The sequence below is a fragment of the Hemiscyllium ocellatum genome, chromosome 7, assembly GCF_020745735.1.
Source record: "Hemiscyllium ocellatum isolate sHemOce1 chromosome 7, sHemOce1.pat.X.cur, whole genome shotgun sequence".
In the NCBI taxonomy this organism is placed as follows: Eukaryota; Metazoa; Chordata; class Chondrichthyes; order Orectolobiformes; family Hemiscylliidae; genus Hemiscyllium; species Hemiscyllium ocellatum.
In genome coordinates, this window is record NC_083407.1 from 10,040,951 (window position 1) to 10,068,458 (window position 27,508).

At 44.3% G+C, this 27,508-nt stretch overlaps 1 protein-coding gene across 6 annotated transcripts in view; it reads right to left on the minus strand.

The window, feature by feature from the left end:
- Nucleotides 1-16,176, minus strand: part of prkag3a (protein kinase, AMP-activated, gamma 3a non-catalytic subunit) — a 62,191-nt gene extending 46,015 nt beyond the window's left edge. For 3 of the 6 annotated variants that reach the window (XM_060828259.1, XM_060828255.1, XM_060828256.1), the window contains exons 1-4: nucleotides 16,086-16,176; nucleotides 11,719-11,770; nucleotides 2,623-2,741; nucleotides 1,435-1,516 (exon numbers count right to left, since the gene is read on the minus strand). In XM_060828259.1, the coding sequence (XP_060684242.1) occupies nucleotides 1,435-1,516; nucleotides 2,623-2,741; nucleotides 11,719-11,770; nucleotides 16,086-16,118 (286 nt within the window). In that variant the 5' untranslated portion in view covers nucleotides 16,119-16,176. Of the gene's footprint in view, nucleotides 1-1,434; nucleotides 1,517-2,622; nucleotides 2,742-6,733; nucleotides 6,792-11,718; nucleotides 11,771-16,085 lie in introns of those variants that run through there. The other 3 variants (XM_060828257.1, XM_060828258.1, XM_060828260.1) reach the window with 2 other exon arrangements.
- Nucleotides 16,177-27,508: the final 11,332 nt, after the last annotated feature.

Consider the following 27,508-nt stretch of genomic DNA (forward strand, 5'->3'; position numbering starts at 1 on the left):
CCAATCAGAATGCTATGTTTCTAGGAATTATCGTGTGTGTCTCTGTTTGGCTTGCCCTAGGATGGATGTGTTGTCCCAGTCAAAATGAGATCCTTCCTCATCCGTATGAAGATGTTACCTAATATGGTGATGAAACATCTGAAAATGAACCTTCCAGCTGAGCGAGCAAACCTACATCCAGAACCTCAATCTGAGCTACAAATCTTTTCAAAATGGGCTGACAGAAATGTTGCCGGAACTGGAGGGTTTGAGCTACAGGGAGAGGCTGGATAGGCTATGTCTACTTTCCCTGGAGCGTCGGAGGCTGAGGGGTGACCTTATAGAAGTTTATAAAATCATGAAGGGTATGGATAGGGTGATTAGCCAAGGTCTTTTCCCTGGAGTAGGGAGGTCCAAAACTAGAGGGGCATAGGTTTAAGGTGAGAGGGAAAGATTTAAAAGGGACCTAAAGGGTAACCTTTTCACACAGAGGGTGGTATGTGCATGGAATGAACTGCCAGAGGAAGTGGTGAAGGCTGGTACAATTACAACATTTGAAAAGGCATCTGGATGGGTAGATGAGTAGGAAGGGTTTAGAGGGAGGTGGGCCAAGTGCGGGCAAATAGGACTAGATTAATTTAGAATATCTGGTTGGTGCAGAGGAGTTGGACAGAAGGGTCTGTTTCTATGCTATACATCTCTACGACTCTAAATCTAGCCTGACAATTGAGTGCAGTACTGAGGGAGTGCTGCAATAGTCAACAATGCCATCCTTTCCTTGAGATATTAAACAGGGATCCCTCCTACTTTCTCAGGCAGATGTCAAACATAACACAGCCACTACTTTGTAGAACAACAGAGAAGAGCCTCCTGGTGTCCTGATTGTAAAAACCAAAAAACGAATGACAGAGCATAATTTGGAAAAGATGTGCACGTGAGGCAAGAATGATGTGAGGAAGAAAGCTCTTCCACACCATGAGAACTTCCACTTCCTGGTGGAAGCATTGAAGATGCAGGTTCTATGGTCGCACTCCAGAGGGTATTGGATGTTTTTGTAGTTTGGACAGTAATGGTGTGCAGGGAAGTTGAGGAATTGATACTGGGTAATAGAACCGGGCAAGGTAATAGAGCTAGTTCAGACATGAGGGGCCAAATGGCCTGCTTCTGCACTATTATAATTCTGTGGATAGTTCTCCCTAAACAAACTTCACTAAGAAAGATGTGTCTGTGGGATCTTGCTGTGCGTATGTTTGCTGCTGCGTCTCCCACGTTGCAACAGTGACTACGCTTTGTGAGCAATGCATCGCCCCCTTCGGGGACACTCCGGAGTCACGTGTAGGCGCTATAGGAATGCAAGCCGTGATGCCGATGGCCGGTCAATTCTCACTGACAATTAAATCTCACAAGATGCAGCCCTGTTCCCATCGTGGTCAGATGGAAGAGTTGAAGACTCACCGACGAAGCACTGTTCCTTGCTGTTCCAGAGTGGGGCTGCCCTAACTCCGTTTGCGACCATCGCCAAGAATGCTTTCTTCACCTGTGCAGAAAGCAGAAGCAAACCCTCAGCTTTTCTCCCATTCAGGATGGTTTCCCCTCTCTCCCCTCACCCACACCCTTCCACTGCCCCCAAAACCATGTCTCTGCTCAGGCCATGGATTGCCTGTTTATCACCCAGTACAAACACCTCTGAGGCAGGTAAGACTGGAACTTGGTTGCTCTGGCTCGGAGGTGGGGACATGGAAACAGACCCTTCCACTGCCTGCTGGAAGCATTGTCGATGCAGGTTCCATGGTCACATTGCAAAGGGCATTGGATGGTTTTATATTTTGGATAGTAATGGTGGGCAGGGATGTTGGGGAATTGGCACTGGGTAACAGAACGGGTGAGATAATATCGCACGGAAACAGACCCTTCAGCCCAAGTCATCCATCCAACCAGGTTTCCCAAACTGAGCTAGTCCCATTTGCCTGCGTTTGGCCCTTATCCCTCCATTTGCCATTGGTGTATCTGACCAAATGTCAGTTACATATTGTACCAGCATCTACCACTTCCTCTGGCAGTTTATTCCACATTTGAACCACCCTCGGTGTAAAAATATTGCCCCTGAGGTTCCTTTTAAATCTTTCTGCTCTCAGCTTAAACCTAGTTTTGGAATCTCCCACCCTAGGGAAGAGACATTGTCTATTTACCCTATCCATGCCCCTCATAATTTTATAAACCTCCATAAGGTCACCCCTCAGCTTCCAATGCTCCAGGGAAAACAGCCCCAGCCTATTCAGCCTGTTCCCATAACTCAAATCTTACAATCTCAGTAATATCCTTGTAATTTTTTTCCGCACCCATTCCAATTTAATGATATCCTTCTTATTGAAGGGAGATCAGAATTGTACACAGTATTCTAAAAGTGGCTTCACCAATGCCTTGTATCAATGACATCCCACTTCCTATATTCAATGCTCTGTCAATGAAGGCAATACGCCAAATGCCTTCTTCACCACACTGTCTACCTGCGACTCCACTGACTACCCTGTGCCATTAGGGTAATTAGGGATTGGCAAGAAACGTTGGTCTTTCCAGTAAACCCCTGTCCTATAACAGAATGAAGGGAGAGGGGAATTCCCTCCCTCGCACCCACTGCCTCACCTCTTCTCTCACCTGCAAAGTTGTGTCGAACACAACGAGCTTGGAGCTGGTTGGTATTGCATCGTAGCATTGATGGGCTTTCATAAAATTCATATAGATGTTAGCATCAGGCTCCAATCCTGCAGAGGAAGAAACAGTGTCACACAAGATCATAAGAACGAGGAGCAGGAGTAGGCCACCTGGCTCCTCAAGTCTGCTCCCCTATTCAATAAGATCATGGCAGATCTTTTCATGGACTCAGCTCCACTTACCTACCTACTCACCGCAACCCTCAATTCCTTTACCGTACAAAAAGCTATCCATCTTTGCCTTAATAGCATTTAGCCTCAACTGCTTCACTGGGCAGGGAATTCCACAGATTCACAACCCTTTAGGTGAAAAAGTTCCTCCTGAATTCAGTCCTAAATCAGCTTCCCCTTATTTTGAGGCTATGCCCCCTAGTTCTAGTCTCACCTGTCAGTGGAAACACCCTCCTATCTTATCTATTCTTTTTATAATTTTATATGTGTCTATAAGATCCCCCCTCATTCTTCCAAATTCCAGTGAGTATAATCTCAGTCTACTCAGTCTCTCCTTATCAGCCAACCCTCTCAACTTCAGGATCAATTTAGTGAACCTCCTCTGCACCCCCTCCAGTGGCAGTACATCCTTTCTCAGGTAAGGAGACCAAAACTCTACATTGTATTCCAGGTGTGGCTTCACCAGCACTCTATACACCCTATACACCATTTGCAGCATAAGCTCCCTATTTTTATTTAGCTCCCTTCAGTGTTAATGCTGAATATCACATCACCCCACCCATCATGCCCTATCTTTGTGCCAATTGCAACTTTCCACGTCTCCCCCAGGGTCTCAGAGAGCTAAAAGTTAAATTGGCTGCAGATGATATGAGCTCAGCTCAGGCCAAGTAGTCAGTGTTGGTTACTAGAGGAAGTAAATGGGCAACAGCAATATCCCATGAACGGTGTTGGATAACCTAAAGGAGAGTTTGAGGGAGTTCTTGGGACTGTGGGGCAGGCGGTGGGACTGACCTTGGTGCTTGACCTTATATCATCCCTGACTGGGGGCAAGAGACGGTAGGGATCTTCACAGAGGATTAGCTTCATGAAGATATCTGGATGCCCATGATCCTCTGGGAGGGCAGTGACGCAAATTTTATTGAGTAAGGGGTTTCCCTAATTGGTGCTGGGGTTTTCTTTGGAGGGGATCAGATGATTTGTGTCAAGTGAAAGGAGATAGCAAAGAGGAAGAAGGAACAAATGACCAAAACTTCAACTTAAATGGGATGGGGAGGTTGGATCGGTGAACTACTTTTTCCTATCATCGTCTATTCTGATAATTCTGTGACAAGTAACTCAGCTCCTGACTCCCCAGAACATGCCCATCACATGTTCCTATGGAAGAGATTGTTGCGCATGACCAACCCATAGGGCACTGACTGACCGTGCTCTCTCATTCACTTGCACTCAATCATAGAATCTTTACAGTGTGGAAACAGGCCATTTGGCCCATCCAGTCCACACTGACCTCTGAAGAGCATCCCACTCGGACCCAATCCCAGTTTTTCCCACGGCCAATCCATCTAAACTACACATTCCTGAACATTATGGGCAATTTAGCATGGCCAATCCATCTAAGCTACACATTCCTGAACATTATGGGCACTTTAGCATGGCCAATCCACCTAACCTACATATTCCTGGACACTATGGGCACTTTAGCATGACCAATCCACCTAACCTACATATTCCTGGACACTATGAGCAATTTAGCATGGCCAATCCACCTAACCTACATATTCCTGGACATTATGAGCAATTTAGCATGACCAATCCACCTAACGTACACATTCATGGACACTATGGGCTCTTTAGCATGGCCAATCCACCTAACCTACATATTCCTGGACACTATGAGCAATTTAGCATGACCAATCCACCTAACCTACACATTCATGGACACTATGGGCACTTTAGCATGGCCAAATCACCTAAGCTGTACATCTTTGGACAGACATCTTTGATTTCAAGTATTTTTAATTAGTAACTTCTCTCCTTTCTCAATTTCTTGAATAGGCTTTATTTTATTCATTTACGAAATGGGGCATCGCTGGCTAGCCCAGCATTTATTGCCCATCCCTAATTGCCCAGAGGGCAGTTAGAGTCAACCACATTGTTGTGGGTCTGGAGTCACCGGGTAAGGATGGCAGATTGTCTTCCCGAAAGGATGTTAGTGAATCAGATGGGTTTTTCCAAAAATTGACAATAATTTCATGGTAATCATTAGACTCTTCATTCCAGATATTGTTTACCGAATTCAACTTCTAAATTCCACCATCTGCTGTGGTGAGATTTGAACCCAGTTTCATAGACATTAAAAACTGAAAGAATCGCAGACACTGGAAATCAGAAACGAAAACATAAGTTGCTGGAAAAGCTCAGCAGGACAGGTAGCATGACACGTTGCTCAGAACTCCCTACCCCTCAATTCTGAGGAAGGGTCACTGAATCCAAAATGTTAACTCCTGGGACAATACCTGGGTCTCTGGATTAATGGATAATAGCACAAAGCCATCACCTTCCCTGAACGTGTGTGTGCGTGTGTGCGCGTGTGTGCATATGCGCGTGCACATGTTCATGTGTGTGTGAGAGATTTAGCCATGCTAAAGTGCCCATAGTGTCCAGGAATATGTAGGTTAGGTGGATTGACCATGCTAAATTGCCCATAATGTTCAGGAATGTGTAGGTTAGGTGGATTGGCCATGCTAAATTGCCCATAATGTTCAGGAATGTGTAGGTCAGGTGGGTTGGCTGTGCGAAAAACTGGGATTGGGTGTGGGTGGGATGCTCTTCAGAGGTCAGTGTGGACTGGGTGTGTGTAACAGAGATTGTTTGTGTGTGCACGTGTGTATGTTTGTGTTTGTGTGAGAGAGTGTGTGATGTCTGTGTTATGTATGTGAGATGTGTGAGTGAGTGTGGGTGAGTATGTGTGAGGAGTGTGTGTATGAGTCAGTAAGTGAGTGAATGTAAGTGAGTGAGAGTGCATAAGAGAGAGTGAGTGAGTGTGAATATTAGTGTCTGTAAATTGGAGAGGGTTCAGAAAAGATTCACCAAAATGTTGCCAGAACTGGAAGGTTTGAACTGTAGGGAGTGGCTGAATAGGCTGGGGCTGTTTTCCCTAGAGTATAGGAGATTGAGGGGTGACTTTATAGAGACTTATAAAGTCATGAGGAGCATGGATAGGGCAAGTAGCAATGGTCTTTTCCCAAGGGTTGGGGAGCTCAAAACTAGGGGAGGGGACATGGTTTTACAAAGAGAAGGGAAAGATTTAAAAGGGATCTGAGGGTTAACTTTTTCACGCAAAGGGTGTTTTTTCTTTGTTGGATGAGCTGCCAGAAAAAGTAGTTGTTGCAGGTTCATTTGTACATTTAAAAGACATTTGGACAGGTACATGAACAGGAAAGGTTAGAGGGATATGACTAGTTTAGTTTGGGAAACTTGGTCAGTATGGATAAGTTAGAGCGAAGGGACTGTTTCCGTGCTGTATGCCAGCATAACTTTATTCCCCATCATCACACCCCATGGGGTTTTCAATGAAGAATGGTTCAGTGGTTAGCACTGCTGCCTCACAGCACCAGGGACCCGGGTTCGATTCCAGCCTCAGGCGACTGTCTGTGTGGAGTTTGCACATTCTCCCCGTGTCTGCGTGGGTTTCCTCCGGGTGCTCCGGTTTCCTCCCACAGTCCAAAGAGGTACGGGTTAGGGTGGATTGACCATGCTAAATTGCCCGTTGTATTAGGTGTGTTAGTCGGGGGTAAATATACATTAGGGGAATGGGTCTGGGTGGGTTACTCTTCGGAGGGTCAGTGTGGATTTGAAGTTTCCATACTGCAGGGATTCTAACTGAATCTAAAACAAAACCTTTTGTTTTCACCCTGAAAAGCTTTCTGTGGGTCATTTTAAATGGGTTTTTATAACCTGACTGTGAAGGAACACACTACTGTCTGATGTTCAGAGCAAAAGGGAAATAGGAAAAACAACATTTTAATAAACCAGCCCTTGTTAGAGACAAGAGAGGAGGACACTGCAGTAATATTCTCTCTTTACCTTACCTTGTCAACAGGACAAAGCAATCCACGAGATTGTCACGTCATCCATCACTTTCAAAATTCATTCCCTCCAGCACTGACACACAGTGTAGCAGGGTGTATCATTATGGGGGAAAAGGTGAGATGCTGTCACTGGACCATGATCCAATAATCCCAGGCGAATGTTCTGGGAGCAAACCTTCACATCCCACCAATACAGCTGGTGGAATTTAAATTCAGTTCAGAAATCTTGCTTCAGTAACAGAGTCCATTAAATTATTATCAATTTTTATATAAACCCACTAATGCCCCCTGAGAGAAGGACATCCTCCATCATTACACTATTGGCCTACAGACCCACAGCAATATGACTCCAGACACACAGCTATGGAGATGATGCTTAATGAACTTCTGAAGTGACCTAGACAGTCACTCAAAATAAAGAAAATTCTACAGAAGGCACTGCAATGCCTTACACGTGACGCTCCTTCGACCTTCCAAGGATGTAACCTTTTCCATCTAGAAGGATAACGGCAGCAGGTACAGGGGAATACTACCACCTTTCAGTTTCCCTCCAAGCCACTCACCATCCTGATTTGGAAATATATCACCATTCCTTCAGTGTCACTGGCTCAAAATCGTGGAATTCCCTCCCTAATGGCTTTGTGAGTCAAATTTTGAAATGATTCCACAGGAGACCAGTACCCCATCACCAAGTCACCCTTTATGTACATGTGGGGAGTCCTTGACACTGATCCAGCTCCCTCAGGGCCAGCTCTCAGAGTGAACAGGATGTCTGACACTCCTGTACTTATCTGTCAGCCAGGGCTCCCCAGCTGGACCAGATTGACATCTCTATTCAGGGAAATCATACTCTATGAGGTCCACCTGGCTAACCTCATAACAATTAATACAGACTGCAGCAGTACAAGGAGGCACTCAATACCACCTTTTCAAGGGGCAACTAGGGACAGGCAATAAATACTGGCACAACTTGTGACATAAACAGCATGTAAAGAATTTTTAAAATTTAGATACTAACATATAAATATCAATATATAAACAGCTAAAAATTATGGATTTATCAAGCCTGTGCTTCGTGATGGCTGGGTCAGAGGTTGGTTCATGTCCATCTCTATGTTCTCAATGAATATTTAACAGAATTCAAATACTGGCATCAAAACCAAACATTACTCGAACATAGAAAATAGAATCATAGAGTCATAGAGATGCACAGCATGGAAACAGACCCTTCGGTCCAACACATCCATGCCAACCAGATATTCCAACCCAATCTAGTCCCACCTGTCAGCACCCGGCCCATATCCCTCCAAACCATATCCCTATTCATATACCCATCCAAATGCCTCTTAAATGTTGCAATTGTACCAGACTCCGCCACTTCCTCTAGCAGCTCATTACATATACATACCACTCTCTGTGGGAAAAAGTTGCCTCTTAGGTCTCTTTTATATTTTTTCCCTCTCACCCTAAACCTATGCCCTCTAGTTCTGGATTCCCTGACCCCAGGGAAAAGACTTTGCCTATTTACCCTATCCATGCCCCTCATGATTTTGTAAACATATATAAGGTCACCCCTCAGCCTCCGACGCTCCAGGGAAAACAGCCCCAGCCTGTTCAGCCTCTCCCTGTAGCTCAGATCCTCTAACCCTGGCAACATTCTTGCAAATCTTTTCTGAACCCTTTCAAGTTTCACAACATCTTTCCGATAGGAAGGTGACAGAATTGCACGAAATATTCCAACAGTGGCCTAACCAATGTGGTGTACAGCTGCAAAATGACCTCCCAACTCCTGTACTCAATACTCTGACCAATAAAGAGCTGAAAATGTGTTGCTGGAAAAGCGCAGCAGGTCAGACAGCATTCAAGGAGCAGGAGCATTGACGTTTCGGGCATGAGCTCTTCTTGGGGAAGAAGGGCTCACGCCCGAAACGTCAACTCTCCTGCTCCTTGGATGCTGCCTGACCTGCTGTGCTTTTCCAGCAACACATTTTCAGCTCTGATCTCCAGCATCTCCAGTCCTCACTTTCTTCTCTGACCAATAAAGGAAAGCATACCAAACGCCTTCTTCACTATCCTATCTACCTGTGACTCCACTTTCAAGGAGCTATGAACCAAGGTCTCTTTGTTCAGCAACACTTCCTAGGACCGTACCATTAAGTGTATAAGTCCTGCTAAGATTTGCTTTCCCAAAAATGCAGCATCTCGTATTTATCTGAATTAAACTCTATCTGCCACTTCTCAGCCCATTGGCCTATCTGGTCAAGATCCTGTTGTAATCTGAGGTAACCCTCTTCAATGTCCACTACACCTCAAATTTTGGTGTCATCTGCAAACTTACTAACTGTACCTCTTTTGCTCACATCCAAATCATTTATGTAAATGACAAAAAGTAGTGGACCCAACACCGATCCTTGTGGCACTCCACTGGTCACAGGCCTCCAGTCTGTAAAACAACCCTCCACCACCACCCTCTGTCTTCTACCTTTGAGCCAGTTCTGTATCCAAATGGCTAGTTCTCCCTTTATTCCATGAGATCTAACCTTGCTAATCAGTCTCCCATGGGGAACCTTGTTGAATGCCTTACTGAAGTCCATATAGATCACATCTACCACTCTGCCCTCATCAATCCTCTTTGTTACTTCCTCAAAAAACTCAAACAAGTTTGTGAGACATGATTTCCCATGCACAAAGCCATGTTGACTATCCCTAATCAGTCCTTGCCTTTCCAAATACACATACATCCTGTCCCTCGGGATTCACTCCAACAATTTGCCCACCACCGACATCAGGCTCACTGGTCCATAGTTCCCTGACTTGTCCTAACCACCCTTCTTAAACTGTGGCACCACGTTAGCCAACCTCCAGTCTTCTGGCACCTCACCTGTGACTATTGATGATACAAATATCTCAGCAAGAGGCCCAGCAATCACTTCTCTAGCTTCCCACAGAATTCAAGGGTACACCTGATCAGGTCCTGGGGATTTATCCACCTTTACTCGTTTCAAGACATCCAGCACTTCCTCCTCTGTAATCTGGACATTTTGCAAGATGTCACCGTCTTCCATATCCTTTTCCACAGTAAATACTGATGCAAAATACTCATTTAGTATCTCCCCCATTTTCTGCGGCTCCACACAAAGGCTGCCTTGCTGATCTTTGAGGGGGCCCTATTCTCTCCCTAGTTACCCTTTTGTCCTTAATGTATTTGCAAAAACTTTTTGGATTCTCCTTAATTCCACTTGCCAAAGCTATCTCATGTCCTCTTTTTGCCCTCCTGATTTCCCTCTTAAATATACTCCTACTTCCTTTATACTCTTCTAAGGATTCACTCGATCTATCCAGAAAAGTACAGCACAGAACAGGCCCTTTAGCCACGATGTTGTGCCGAGGAGTATTCCTAAACTAAAATAAAATAATCTAACCTATGAACCCTTCAATTCACTACTATCCATGTGTATGTCCAGTAGTCACTTAAATGTCCCAAATGACTCTGCTTCCACCACCACTGCTGGTAATGCATTCCATGCATTCACAACTCTCCGCGTAAAGAGCCTAACTCTGACGTCTCCTTTATACCTTCCTCCTGACACCTTAAAACTATGACCCTTCATGCCAGTCAATCCTGCCCTGGGGAAACGTCTCTGGCTATTGATTCAATCCATGCCTCTCATTATTTTGTACACTTGATCAGGTCATCTCTCTCCCTCCTTCTCTCCAGAGGGAAAAGTCTAAGCTTAGTCAACCTCTCTGCATAAGACAAGCCCTCCAGTCCAAGCAGCATCCTGGTAAATCTTCTTTGCACCCTCTCCAAAGCTTCCATATATTTCCTATAATGTGACGACCAGAACTGGACACAATATTCCAAGTGTGGTCTCACCAGGGATTTGTAAAGCTGCAGCAAACCCTCGTGGTTCTTAAACTCAATCCCCGTGTTAATGAAAGCCAAAACACCATATGCTTTCTTAACAACCCTATCCACTTGGGTGGCAACTTTGAGGGACCTATGCACTTGAACACCAAGATCCCTCTGTTCCTCCACACTGCCAAGAATCCTATCTTTAATCCTATATTCAGTATTCGAGTTCGACCTTCCAAAATGCATCACTTCGCATTTATCAAGGTTGAACTCCATCTGCCATTTCTCAGCCCAGCTCTGCATCCTGTCTATGTCACACTGCAGCCTGCAGTCGCCCTCTATGCTATCGATGACACCTCCAACCTTTGTGTCATCAGCAAATTTATTAACCCACCCCTCAACCTCCTCATCCATGTCATTTATAAAAACTACAAAGAACAGAGGCCCAAGAACAGAGCCATATACACCACATCCACTGCTTGATCTTCGTCGACCTGTCTCGTCACTTCCTCAAAGAACTCAATTAGACTTGTGAGGCATGACCTGCCCCTCACAAAGCCATGCTGATTGCCTTTAATCATGCTATACTTCTCCAAATAGTGATAAATCCTATCCCTCAGAATTCTTTCCAAAACTTTGCTGACCACAGATGTAAGACTGATTGGTCTGTAATTGCCAGGGATTTCCCTATTGCCCTTCTTGAAAAGAGGAACAACATTCGCCTCCCTCCAATCCTCAGGTATGACTCCCATGGAGAGTGAGGAGGCAAATATCCTCGCCAGCGGCTTAGCAACCTCCTTTCTCGCTTCCTGGAGCAGCCGAGGATAAATCTGGTCTGGCCTTGGGGACTTATCAATCTTAATGTTTGCCAAAATTTTCAGCACATCAACTTCCTCAATCTTGATCTGGTTAAGCCTGATTCCCCGCTCCTCAAAGTTCTCATTCACAACAAGGTCCCTTTCCTTCATGAAAACTGAAGCAAAATCATTTCTAAATCTGTGAGAATGTTCAGTTAAATGATGGATCCAAATGGTATTATTAACACTCAGAATGTGAGAGGTGTCTAATTTATAAATATCAAGTCGCTTTGTAATTGGAGACTGGCTCCTTTAAATAGACTTGTACTCACCAATCTTATCAGGCAGAAATTTCTCATATAGACTACTGTCCAGATCTTGAAGCTGAACAACAGAAAGAGAGGTGCAGATGATATATATATATATTTTAAATCAGGCCTGTTCCAACATGTTATGGCACTACCCTGGGCCAGGTGGGTCTTACAAACACTTTAAGAAGCATTCAACAAAACCCAGGTAGCATCATCCATGAACACACTCTCACCCAGTCACACACTCACACTCATTCTCACACACTCTCACCCAGTCACACACACTCACACTCATTCTCACACACTCACACAGTCACACACTCACACGCATTCTCACACACTCTCACGCAGTCACACACTCACACGCATTCTCACACAGTCACACACTCACACGTATTCTCACACACTCACACAGTCACACACTCATACTCATTCCCACACACTCTCACACAGTCACACACTCACACATTCTTACACACTCTCACCCAGTCACACATTCTCACACACTCTCACACAGTCACACACTCTCACTCATTCTCACACACTCTCACCCAGTCACACAATCACACGCATTCTCACACACTCTCACCTAGTCACACATTCACACTCATTCTCACACACTCACACAGTCACACATTCACACGCATTCTCACCCAGTCAAACATTCAAATTCATTTTCACAAACACACACGCATTGTCACATACTCTCACCAGTCACACATTCACACTCATTCTCACACAGTCACACACTCACACGCATTCTCACACACTCTCACCCAGTCACACACTCACACTCATTCTCACACAGTCACACACTCACACGTATTCTCACACACTCTCACCCAGTCACACACTCACACGCATTCTCACACACTCTCACCCAGTCACACACTCACACTCATTCTCACACAGTCACACACTCACATGGATTCTCACACACTCACTCAGTCACACACTCACACTCATTCTCACACACTCTCACACTCATTCTCACACACTCTCACCCAGTCACACACTCACACGTATTCTCACAGTCACACAGTCACACACTCACACGCATTCTCACACACTCTCACACAGTCACACACTCACACATTCTTACACACTCTCACCCAGTCACACCCTCACACTCATTTTCACACACTCTCACCCAGTCACACATTCACACTCATTCTCACACACTCACATGCATTCTCACACACGCTCACCCAGTCACACATTCACACTCATTCTCAGTCACACACTCACATGCATTCTCACCCAGTCAAACATTCACACTCATTTTCATACACTCACACGCATTCTCACACACTCTCACACTCACATGCATTCTCACACTCATTCTGACACACCCACACACTCTCACCCAGTCACACACTCACACTCATTCTCACATACTCTCACCCACACACTCACACACTCATTCTCACATACTCTCACCCAGTCACACACACACTCATTCTCACACACTCAACCAGTCACACACTCACATGCATTCTCACACTCATTCTCACACACTCATTCTCATACACTCTCACACAGTCACACACTCACAGTCATTCCCACACACTCTCACCCAGTCACACATTCACACTCATTCTCACACACTACATGCATTCTCACACACTCTCACCCAGTCACACACTCACTCATTCTGACATACTCACATGCATTCTCACACACTCACACCCAGTCACTCATTCACATGTATTCTCACACACTCTCACCCAGTCACACATTCACACACTCAAATGCATTCTCACACTTATTTTCACACACTCACAGATTCATTCAGACACACTCTCACAGTCACACACTGACACTCATTCTCACACACACAGTCACACACTCACACTCATTCTTACACACTCTTACCCAGTCACACATTCACACTCATTCTCACACACTCACATGCATTCTCCACGCTCTCACCCAGTCACACACTCACTCATTCTCACACACTCTCACCCAGTCACACATTCACGCATTCTCACACACTCTCACTTAGTCACACACTCACTCATTCTCACACACTCTCACCCAGTCACACATACACACTCATTCTCACATACTCTCACCCAGTCACACATTCACACACATTCTCACACACTCACACATTCTCACACACCCTCACCCAGTCACACTTTCACACTCATTTTCACACACTCACATGCATTCTCATACTTATTCTCACACATATTCATTCTCACACACTCTCACCCAGTCACACACTCACACTCCTTATCACACACTGACACAGTCACACACTCATACTCATTCTCACACACTCACACATTCACACTCATTCTCGCACACTGTCACAGTCTCACACTCACAAGATTTCTCACACATTCTCACACAGTCACACACCGCACTCATTCTCACACACTCTCACCCAGTCACATATTCACACTCATTCTCACACACTCTCACCCAGTCACACACTCACACACTCACACTCATTCTCACACACTTTCACACAGTCACACACTCACACACATTCTCACACACTCACACAGTCACACACTCACACTCCTTATCACACACTGACACAGTCACACACTCACACTCATTCTCACACACTCACACATTCACACTCATTCTCGCACACTGTCACAGTCACACACTCACAAGATTTCTCACACATTCTCACACAGTCACACACCGCACTCATTCTCACACACTCTCACCCAGTCACATATTCACACTCATTCTCACACACTCTCACCCAGTCACACACTCACACACTCACCCTCATTCTCACACACTCTCACACAATCACACACTCACACTCATTCTCACACAGTCACACACTCACACACATTCTCACACACTCTCACCCAGTCACACATTCACACTCATTCTCACACACTCTCACCCAGTCACACACTCACACACTCACCCTCATTCTCACACACTCTCACACAATCACACACTCACACTCATTCTCACACAGTCACACACTCACACACATTCTCACACACTCTCACCCAGTCACACATTCACACTCATTCTCACACATTCTCACACAGTCACACACTCACACTCATTCTCACACACTGACACAGTCACACACTCACACTCATTCTCACACCCTCTAAGAGGCACACATTCACATTGTACTCACATTCTCGCTCTCACATACTCACACACACAGGGTCAAACACACAGTCTCTCACACATTCACACAAGCACTCAATTAGACAAATAGCCTAATTCTGCTCCCATACCTTATTATTGCACAACATACTTAGACACTGACACACACATTCCTACAGTGACAAGCATTCTCATGTAGACACATAGCGCACATACGTGCAACACACTCTCATAGCCACACACTCTCATACACAGGCACACATTCATACACAACTCGCACAGTCACATGCATGCTCATACTCACACAGACACACACAGTCAATCCCACACATGCACACAAGTCACACAAGCATTCCATAGGAGATAAAATAATCTATGAATGAGCAATGTCTGGGGTTAAACACAGAGAGAAAATAACTTATCAAGAGGTGTGCAACAAAGGACAATTGAGAAAAATATGTGAATAAAGGAAAGGAAAGTGGGCCCGCAATGGGCTGAAGGGCCTCCTGCATGCTGTATGATTCTGACTGTACAGGAGCAAGTGCAGAGGTACAGAATGACATACAGAGAGAAGCACAGGGAAAGCTAGCAGTGTGAGACTGGCTCGACAGACGCTACTGTCAAAAGATCTGTGTCAGCAAGAAAAGTAGGAAAGGTAAAACCGCACTCACAATAAAATGTCTTCTTCCCTATTTGGAGATAAGGAAGAATGAAGGCTGCATATGTGCACCAATGTGGTATGGAGGGAGAGGAAGTGTCATGGAACATTTCTGAGCTATATGAAATGTGTGGAGAAGCAAATGAACAATTTGTATTTGAGATCCCCAGGGTAATATGCAGGCTGCATTGCTCCCTTTACCTCTGACTGCTTTGTCATGTCCATCGGCCCATTTACATTTTTCTGCCCTCACGTCATGAAAATCATTGGGGCTTTGAAACAAGCTCTCAGATTTGATCTGCACCTTGGGAAAAAATGTCCAACTACGGGGGAAGCTGAAAGAGAGAGAGGGAGGGAGAGAGAGCAAAAGGAATGGAGAGTTGAATTGTGATGCAAATACAGTGAGGTAAAGGATAATGAGAAAGATAGAGAGAGAGAGAGAGCGAGAGAGAGAGAGAAGGTGACAGGTGCAAATCAGATAAGGAATCTGTACGAGGGAGACAGAGAGGCAGAAAGAAACCACGCTGGGGAAGGAACAGAAAGTACTGCACAGATAGTTAAAGACAGTACCAAGGAGGTCACAAAGACAAGACACTGCCAGCACTGACCCCTGATTGTATTATACCGGTACCTGTTCTACTGGTTCCTCACTAGTTTCTTGCATTCTGTCCCTGGCTTGCTTGATAGTGTGAGAGCTTAAACTTCATGTACTACCAGAGTTTCATTCCTGATCTGGAATGCAAACAGCTTGCTTCATGGCCTAATTTTGTCGCACTTGCTTGGCAGACTTGTTTGAGAGCTCTCCTTACTGGGACAGAGCAGCCTGCAGCTCGATATACACATACCAGAGCTCCGCTGTGTACTCACCCAGGAACAACTCAATCACTGACGACTCGAGCTCAAGTCACAGACCATGGGCAACCGTTTAGGATTACAGGGTGTCCCAATAATTGAGAAGTTCAGATGGATACCTGGGAATAATTTGCAGTCTCGAATATCTAATTGCCCAGTTAAGATAGCTTCATTGTCAAATAATGATTTGATTACATTATGAGACATACCGAGATACAGAAAAATTATTATTTTGCATGCTCACCGTACAAATCATACCTTACATCAGGGTCTTAGAACAGAATGCAGAATATAGTGCCAGAGCTACAGAGAAGATGCAGAGAGAGAGATCAGCGCAAATATTTGAGAGTTTAGATCAGAGTGGTACTGGAAAAGCACAGCAGGTCAGGCAGCATCCGGGGAGCAGGAAAATTGACATTTCAGGTGAAAGCCCTTCATCAGGGATGGAGCAAATATTTGAGAGGTCTATTCATCAGTCTGATAACAGTGGGGAAGAAGCTGTTCTTGAATCTGTTGGTATGTGTTTTCAAACTTCTGCCCAATGGAAGAGGGTGGAAGAGAGTATAACCAGGGTGGGAGGGGTCTTTGATGATGTTGGTTGCTTTCCTGAGGCAGTGGGAAGTATAGATGGAGTCAATGGACGGAAGGCTGGTTTGTGTGATGGACTGGGCTGTGTTCACGACTCTGTAATTTCTTACGGTCTTGGGCAGAGCAGTTGCCATACAACACTGTGATGCATCTGGACAGGGTAACTTCTATGATTAGCACTGCTGACTCACAGTGCTAGGGACCTGGGTTCGATTCGGATTTGCAAGCATGTTGCCAGGGTTGGAGGATTTGAGCTATTTGGAGAAGCTGAACAGGCTGGGGCTGTTTTCCCTGGACCCTCGGAGGCTGAGGGGTGACCTTATAGAGGTTTATAAAATTATGGGGGGCATGGATAGGGTAAATAGACAAAGTCTTTTCCCTGTGGTGGGGGAGTCCAGAACTAGAGGGCATAGGTTTAGGTGAGAGGGTTAAGATATTAAAGAGACCTAGGCAGCAACTTTTTCACACAGAGGGTGGTATGTGTACAGAGGAAGTGGTGAAACATAGAACATAGAATGTAGAAAAATACAGCACAGAACAGGCCCTTTGGCCCATGATGTTGTGCCAAGGATTATTCCTAATCTAAAATAAAATAACCTAACCTACACAACCCTCAACTCACTGCTATCCATGTGCATGTCCAGCAGTCGCTTAAATGCCCCTAATGACTCTGCTTCCACCACCACAGCTGGCAATGCATTCCATGCATTCACAACTCTCTGCGTAAAGAACCTACCTCTGACCTCTCCTCTATACCTTCCTCCTAATATCTTATATCTATGGCCCCTTGTACTAGTCAATCCTTGCCTGGGGAAAAATCTCTGGCTACTTACTCTATCTATTCCTCTCATTATCTTGTATACCTCGATCAGGTCTCCTCTCTTCCTCCTTCTCTCCAGAGAGAAAAGTCCGAGCTTCTTCAACCTTTCTTCATAAGACAAGCCCTCCAGTCCATTCAGCATCCTGGTAAACCTTCCTTGCACCCTCTCCAAAGCCTCTGTATTTTTCCTGTAGAAGGGCAACCAGAACTGGACACAATATTCCAAGTGTAGTCTCACAAGGGACTTGGAGAGCTGCAGCAAAATCTTGCAGCTCTTAAACTCGATCCCTCTGTTAATGGAAGCCACCCAGATCCCTCGGTTCCTCCACACTGCCAAGAATCCTGTCTTTAATCCTATATTCAGCATTTGAGTTCGACCTTCCAAAATGCATCACTTTGCACTTATCCAGGTTGAACTCCATCTGCCATTTCTCAGCCCAGCTCTGCATCCTATGTCGTGCTGCAGCCTGCAGTAGCCCTCTATACTGTCGACGACACCTCCAACCTTTGTGCCATTTGCAAATTTACTAATCCAGCCCTCAACCTCCTCATCCAAGTCATTTATAAAAACTACAAAGAGCAGAAGGCCAAGAACAGAGCCCTATGGGACCCCACTGAACACTGATCTTCAGGCAGAATACTTCCCATCTACAACCACTCTCTGCCTTCTGTCAGCCAGCCAATTCTGAATCCAGATAGCCACATCTCCCTGTATCCCATACTTCCTGACTTTATGAATGAGCCTACCATGGGGAACCTTATCAAATGCCTTGCTGAAATCCATTTACACCACATCCACTCCTTGACTGTCGTCGACCTGTCTTGACACCTCCTCAAAGAACTCAATGAGATTTGTGAGGCATGACCTGCCCCTCACAAAGCCATGCTGACTGCCTTTAATCACACTGTGCTTTGCCAAATAGTCATAAATCCTATCCCTCAGAATTCTTTCCAAAACTTTGCTGACCACAGATGTAAGACTGACTGGTCTGTACTTGCCAGGGATTTCCCTATTACCCTTCTTGAAAAGAGGAACAACATTCGCCTCCCTCCAATCCTCAGATACAACTCCCGTGGAGAGTGAGGAGGCAAATATCCTCGCCAGCGGCTTAGCAACCTCCTTTCTTGTTTCCCAGAGCAGCCTAGGATAAATCTGGTCTGGCCCTGGGGACTTATCAATCTTAATGTCTTCCAAAATTTCCAGCACATCAACTTCAGCAATCTTGATCTGGTCAAGACTGTGTCCCGGCTCCTCAAAGCTTTCATTCACACACAGCAAGTTCCCTTTCCTTGGTAAAAACCAAAGCAAAAAACTCATTTAGGGCTTCCCCTATCTGCTCAGACTCCGCGCACAAGTTCCCTCCGCTATCCCTGATCGGCCCTACCTTCCTGATGAAGGGCTTATGCCCGAAACGTCGAATTTCCTGCTCCTTGGATGCTGCCTGACCTGCTGCGCTTTAACCAGCAACACATTTTCAGCTCTGATCTTCAGCATCTGCAGTCCTCACTTTCTCCTCGGTCCTACCTTCTCCCTGATCATTCTCTCATTTCACAGAGGTGTTTTGGAGGCTGGTACAATTGCGACATTTAAAAGGCATCTGGATGGGTATACGAATAGGAAGGGTTTGGAGGGATATGAGCCGGATGCCGGCAGGTGGGACTAGATTGGGTTGGGATATCTGGTTGGCATGGATGTGTTGGACCGAAGGGTCTGCTTCCATGCTGTACATCTCTACGACTCTATGACCTGTGTGGAGTTTGCACATTCTCCCCGTGTCTGCGTGCTCTGGTTCTCTCCCACAGTCCAAAAATGTGTAGATTAGGTGGATTGGCCATGCTTCAGTATCCAGGGATATGGGTTAGCTATGGGGAATGCAGAGTAAGGGTTTGGATCTGGATTTGGGTGACATGATGTTTGGAAGGTCAATGTTGACTTGACTGGCCGAATGGCCTGCTTTTGCACTGTAGGCATTCTATGCACCTATAAAACTTGGTAAGGTTCATTGTGGACATACTGAATTTCCTTAGCCTCCTGAGGAAGTAGAGGCGTTGGTGTGTTTTCTTGACTGTAGCACTGATGTGGATGGACCAGGACAGACTTTTGGTGATGTTTACTCCAAGGCACTTGAAGCTCTCGACAACCTCCACCTCGGCACCATCGATACAGAGAGGGGCATGTCCTCCTCTCTGCTTCCTGAAGCCAATGACCAGCTCCTTCAGTTTGCTGACATTGAGGGAAAGATTGTTATCTCCACACTATGTTTCCCGTACTCTGTCTCGTCATTGAGATCTGATCCACTCCAGTGTTGTCATCCGTTAATTTGTCAAAGGAATCAGAGCTGAATTTGTCCACCCAGTTATGAGTGAATAGGAGGATAGTAAGGTGTTGAGTATACAGCCTTTAATGAGGATTAGTGTGACACAAGTGTTGTTGCCTATCCTCACTGACTGCAACCTGTGCATCAGGAACTCGATGATCCAGTTGCAGAATCCTAGGTGCTGGAGTTTGGCGATGAGTTTGTTTGGATTCATGGTGTTGAAGGTGGAGCTAAACTCAATAAATAGGAGTCTGATGTAGGTATCCTTGTTATCCAGATGATCAAGGGATGAGTGCAGAGCCAGGGAGTTAGCTTTGCTGTGGACCTATTGTGACAGTAGGTGAATTGTAGTGGATCAAGGCAAACTGGGAGGCTGGTGTCTACGTGTGTCGTTACTAACCTCTCAAAGCACTTCATAATGATGGATGTCAGAGCCTCCAGATGATAGTCATTAAGGCACATTAAGGTCATTAAGGTGAGTGATTTACAGACTGATTTCAGGAGTTCAAATGGTCTCTACATAGAATGTTGAGTTCTTAGGATCCCTGTAAAGACTGATAATTTTTTGATGCCAAGAAGTTCTGTTTGTTAAAACTATTCACTTTTCAAAATATTTAGCTGTATAGAGGCAAAATTGCTGGAGAAACTCAGCAGGTTTGGCAGCATCTGTGGAGAGAGAGTGCTCAAGCTCCTGATACAACAGGAACGTGGAGTCACAGGTAGCCAGGGCAGTGAAGAAGGCTTTTGGCCCACTGGTCTTCATCAGTCAGGGCATTGAGTATAGAAGTTGGGAAGTTATGTTGCAGATGTACAATTGTGAACGTTGGTGAGGATGCACTTGGGAGTATTGTGTTCAGTTTTGGGCACCGTGCTATAGGAAGAGTGTTATTAAACTGGAAAGAGTGCAGAAGAAATTTACAAGGATATTGCTTGCACTCAGTGGTCTGAGTTATAGGGAGAGGTCGGACAAACTAGGACATTTTTCTTCAGAGTGTAGGAGACTGAGGGCAACCTTATAGAGGCGTATAAGATAATGAGAAGCATGGGTAGGGTGAATGCACTTAGCTTTTTTCCCAGGATTGGGGAATCAAGGACTAGAGGGCATCAGTTTAAGGTTAGAGGGGAAAAGAATAAAATGGAGCCTACTGGGTAACGTTTTTACACAGAGAGTGGTACGTATATGGACTGAGCTGTCAGCGGAAGTGGTTGAGACAGGTACATTAACAACATTTAGAAAGCATTTAGACAAATACATGGATAGGAAAGGTTTAGAAGGATATGGGCCAAGAGCAGGAAAATGGGGTTAACGTGAACAGACATTTTGTTCAACATGGACCTGTTTGAGCCAAATGGCCCTTGTATCACTCTATGACTCTAATAAAGTGATATCCTATCCATTGAGGAATAATGCCACACAGTGCAAAGACCAGGCTTGGACTCCATGATGACTGCAGTGTTGACTCATGGACAAATCTAACTGTCACAGGTGCATTAGTTCGGATGAGGTCAAGTAGGTTTTTCCCTGTTGGTGGTTCCTGCCACAGATTTGGGGTCTATTTCTTTTCAGTCGTGGTGCTATTGAGGCACTTAGTGATAGATATCACCAATCCAGAGTAAGTTCTGCACCCTTGTCACCCTCAGTGCTTCCTCCAATTACTGTGCAACATGAAGGAGCACTGATTCGTCAGCTGAGGGAAATATGGTTCATGATAATCAGCAGGAGGTTTCCTTGCCCATGCTTTCGCTGATGCCATAGGTCATGGGGTCTAGAGTCTATGTTGAGGACCTCCTGGGCAACACCCTCCTGACTGTATATCACTGTGCAGTGACCTGGGCTGGGACTGTTGAGACAGGACATACTAGGAGTGGTGACATTGTTGCCTGGGGTGTGTAAAGTAGGATCCTCAGCAGATCTGGCAGCATCTGCAGAGAGAAAGCAGAGTTTGCATTTCAATCCAGGGACCTTTCCTCATTTCTGTTGAACATTTGGAAGCTCTAATGGAAGGGTTATCATCCAAACGTGAATTCATTTTCTGTCTCGTGTATACATTGTAGGTTTATTAAACCCAAGTGCGGTATCAGTTACCTACCTCCCCCTAATGTTTTGACCTTGGCTGTGTCCTATAGCATATACCACACACTCGGATTTCCCATTAAGACAATTTCAGGTGGATATGATGCTCATTTTATCCCATGTCTATCACAATTAAAAAAAAGGTGTTGAATTTTATTTATGTGTTTTTAAATGATCTAATTTTATAATTCCAGAAATATATTAACATTGAGGTAACTATTTATGATCAAACATTGCTGCAAATCATGGAAGCCATTTAAATTACTCAGTGAATAATTCTAATTCTTCAGTAGATATAGCAGCTTTATCGGAATAACTAGCTAATGGTTTGCTCTAAAATTGTTAATTCTAATATTCTAGTGTCTGGAACATATGATGAATGCTTCAAAGAGGTAATGGTTTTCTTTCATAATATAGGATTCACCCCATTTAAAAGAAAAATTCTTGATGACGATAAGATAAACCATTCACTCCCTCCCCCACTGGCGCTCAGTGGTAGCAGCATCTACAAAGCGCATTGCATAATTAAAATCACCACAAACCTTTGTACAGCACCTCTAGAAGGACCTGGAGGACCAGATGCTTGGATATACCACCAAGTTCCCTTCTAATCCACTCACACTTGGAAATATATTGTCATTCCTTCACTATTGGTGGGTCAAAGTCTGGAGCTTCTTCCCATGTGGCATTGTGAGTTTACTTACAACACATGGACCACAGCAATTCAAGGCAGCAGCACACCAATACTTCCTCGTCGGCAACTAGGGTTGGGCAATAAATGTGAGCCCAGTTATTGATGCCCACATCCCATGAATGAATTAAAAATACAACAAAACATGCTGAATAAACATCTTATGGGCATGAGGAGTTGGATTACCTCCCATATTCCTCACATCCAATTAATCTTGCATCACAAATTGGAAAGCTGAGGATTTTGGTGAATGACAGCTTGTGTCCTTGACGAGTGAGATTTTAAGGATTGAGTGAAGAATACCACAAGAGAAGGGTGAGAGAAATCACACAAAAATAAAGAAAAATAGGAGACAGTAAGGACTGCACATGGTCACACTGGTGTCCAGCTGCACCCACATTCTGCACATCTCTTGTCCTGACATCATTATATTACTTAATTTATTAAACATGATAGAATCCAAATTTTAAACTTCAATTTAAAAGACATCAATTGTCACGTCTCACTGAGATAAGCACACACTAGAAATCAAGCCTCACTATTCTTCGAGTCATCACAAAAGTTAAGATGTTTACACTGCATAGAATTCGAGTAAAAAATGAGGTCTGCAGATGCTGGAGATCACAGCTGCAAATGTGTTGCTGGTCAAAGCACAGCAGGTTAGGCAGCATCTCAGGAATAGAGAATTCGACGTTTCGAGCATAAGCCCTTCATCATCATTCCTGATGAAGGGCTTATGCTCGAAACGTCGAATTCTCTATTCCTGAGATGCTGCCTAACCTGCTGTGCTTTGACCAGCAACACATTTGCAACTGCATAGAATTCCCCAAATTACTTGTCTTACAGACCTAGATTGACAGAAAGTGCAGACCAGGTACTAGTAGTTAAGAATTACTATTTATTACAAGCAATTAGGTATCAGCTTTCAAGCTATAGATAGATAATAAGTCTGTCATAGGGTCATAGAGTCATACAGCATGGAAACAGAACCTTCAGTCCAACTCATTCATGCTGACCAAGTTACCCAAACTAAACTTGTCCCACTTGCCTGCGTTTGGCCCAGTTCCCTCTAAACCCTTTCTTAATCATGTACTTATCCAAATGTCTTTTAAAGTTAAACTGTACATGCACTCAACACTTCCTCTGGCAGTTCACTTCACATACAAAACACCCTTTTTATGAAAAAGTTGCCTCTCGGGTCTCTTTTAAATCTTGCTCCTGTCAACTTAAAAATACGGCCCCAAGTTTTGAAATCCCCCACCTGAAGGAAAAAGTCCTTTGCTATTCACCTTATCGATGCCCCTCATGACATACAAACCTCTATTAGGTCACGCCTCAACTTCTTCAGCATATATCATTTTACTAATTAAAACTGTAATCTCCTTTTGACTTTCCTTTACACTGACAAAAGAAAATGTGAGAGTTATAGATGGAAGGCGGCTCAGTGGTTCCTGTTCACAGGATTTGTTAAGATTGCTGCTTCTTAATAACTTTTCTCTCAGAGTTTTTGTTAGTTTGCAAGTGGTGTAGGGTGTCAGGAACAGTCATAAAAATGCCTTTGATTTATCAGTTTAAAGGGCCACAACTGAAGGAAAGAACCCTGTTTATGACAGAGAACAGAGTTCCTGAGCTGATGGCTTTTTGAATCTTGCTCACATCCTCAAGCTGTTCCTGGGTACCAGTCACTGTACCTGGTAGGCAGAATGCCTCTGTCATCACTAAGTGGTCACTAGGACATAGATCAATTAGCTACTTGTACCAAACAGAGGTCTACTTGCACAATCATAGAATAGAAAACCTTCAGAGTGGAAACAGGCCACCTGGCCTATCAAATCCACACCGCTCCTCCAAAGAGCATCCCACCCAGACCCAAACCCAACCCAACGAGCTGCCAACAGAGGTGGTTGAGGTGGTACATTAATAACATTTAAAAGGATTTTGGACAAATACATGAACAGGAAAAGATTAGAAGGTTATGGGCCAAGTGCAGCGAACTGGGGTTAGTGTGGATGAACATTTTGGTCAGCATGGATAAGGATGCAGTGGTAAATATTGAGGGGTATAGCCATTACTGCAGGACTAATGCTTAGGATAATATGGGATAAAGCATCCTATATCCCTATCAACAGATGGGTCCCCTAGGCAGCGCAGTGGCAAATGGAAATTAACTGGAGAAGTGGGAAGTGATGCACTTGAGAAGGCTAACTATGAATGAACCCAGAAAGCACTGAAAATCAAGGGGATATTGGTGTACGTATCCAGAGATCCTGGATGTTAGCAGGGCAGGTAAACAAGGTGGTTAAGAAGGGATATGGAATGTTTTATCCCATATTATCCTCAGCATAGAGCATAAGAGCAGGGATGTTCTGCTAATTAGCTTCCAACCGGAGTACTGTATGCAGTTCTGGTCACCACATTTTAGGAAGTGATTGTACTCAGGAGGGTGCAGAGACAGCTTACCAGGATCCTCCTGGGCTATGAGGGTCTGAGTTATGAGGAAAGATCAGCTAGAGTCATTTGCCATGGAGCAGCAAAGGTTAAGAAGGGACCTGCTAACGGTATATCAGATCATGAGGGGCAGAGTGGATACTTTGTCCATTGGCAGAGGGGTAGATAGCCCGGGTGGCATAGATCTAAGCTAAGGGGTAAGAAGTTTAGCTAAGAAAACTAATAGGAGGGGGCTCTGGTGACACAGTGGTAGTGCCCTTACCCCTGGACCAGAAGATCTGAGTTCAAGCTCCACCTGTGCCAGAGGTGTCTAATAATATCGCTGAACAGGTTGATTAAAAAATGAAATTAAGGCTAAAAAGAGAATTAAGGAGAAGTGTTTTCACACAGTGTGGGACTTTGGAATCAAAAATTCTTGAAAAATTTAAACAATATTTCGATAATCATTTCTGTTCTGAGGAAGGGTCACTGGACTCAAAACATTAACTCTGATTTCTCTCCTCAGAATCCGCTAAACCTGTTGAGCTTTTCCAGCAATTTCTGTTTTTGTTTCTGATTCATAGTTTCCACAGGTTTTTTTTGGTTCTTATAAGGCAAATGGAATGTTGGCCTTTATTTCAAAGAGAATAAAGTATAAAAATATAAAACTACAATTAAAACTATGCAAAGCACTAGTTGAATAACAGTTGGAATAATGTGAACAGTTTTGGGCCCTCTATCTAAAGACACATAGGCATTAGAGACAGTTCAGAGTTGAGTTATAGATGATGTCATGTATGGAGGGACTGTCTTATGAGGAGAGGTTGAGAAGATTTGGCCTGTACTCATTGGAGTTTAGACGAATGAGAGGTGACCACATTGACAGGGTAAGTGTGGAACGGTTGCTTCCCCTTAGTACCAGACGGCACAATCTCAGTGTAAAGGGTTGCTCATCTAAGACAGAAATGCGGACGAATTTCATCTTTCTGAGGGGAGTAAATCTGTGGACTTCTTTACTACAGAGGGTTGTTGAGGCTGGGTCATTGAGTATATCCAAGGTTATGATAAACAGATTTTTATTCAGAACGGAAATCAAGGGTTACGGGCAGGAAAGTGAAGTTCAAGATTATCAGATCATGAACTTATTAAATGACAGGTTGGACTTGATGAGTTGAATGGTCTACTGCTTATGGTATTAACTTTTGTAATCTCCACAGAATTGCATTTACCAATGGGAGTTCGCTTGTCAACCAATCAGCACGTCCCTCTCATACACCACATATAGTAGGACCTTACTTATCTGAATGACATGGGCGAATAGTATTTTATTTGGATAATTGGTTGTTCGGATAACCAGAAACAAGCGGAAACTTAGGAGTGCCTGTTATCAGACATTTCTTAGTTATCTGGCAATACACACCATTATGCAGTTTAACAGGTAACTGATCTATCGTAAATAAGCTGTAATTTGAGTTAAGTCACGCATGCCTTTACTGATAACTGAATGCTGAGTTGCCTAATGCTGTTTTTATGGAACCTTCAGATCTTGTTTTTGATAATCTGAAATTTGGATAATTGATGTTCGGATAATCAAGGTTCTACTGTACATGCCCTTTCTCCTTACATTGGTATTCTTGTGAATTGTCCTGAGTGCAAGATAAAAGGTTTCCACAAAATGGGTCTTTCTTTAGAATCACTCAAGTTCTGTACTACCAAACAATTGTTTAAAAACTCTCTCTCTTTGGCCAAATCTTTGGAGTGCTGACTTATTACCACCCAATGGGGCTCACTATCATGTTTATAATTCGGCTGTGAAGAGTCTTGGGAGATTCCATTGTTACAGGTATATTTGGGGGGGGGGGGGGGGTGCAAGGAGAGGTTCAATTAGCTTAGTTGGCCAGACAGCTGGTTAGTGATGCCTATGGTGGCGCCTATGGCGTGGATTCAGTACTGGCTGTGATTGTTATGAAGGATATTCCTTCTCACTCTCCTCCCTTGCCTGAGGCATGGTGAGGGATTTCAAAGACTGAGGGGCAACTTGATTGAAACAGTCAAGATTCTTCAGTGACTTGACAAGGTAGATGTGGAAAAGTTGTTTTCCCTTATGGGAGAGTCTAGCACTAGAGGGTATAATCTGAGTTTTAAAAATTGCTCATTTGAGATAGAGGAAGAATTTCTTCCATCAGGGGGTAGTAAAGCTGTGGTCTGATCAGTTGTCTGTCGCTCTAATAAGACAATCTATAATCTGGTAGAACTAGTGTTATTGTTCACGACACACTTGTGA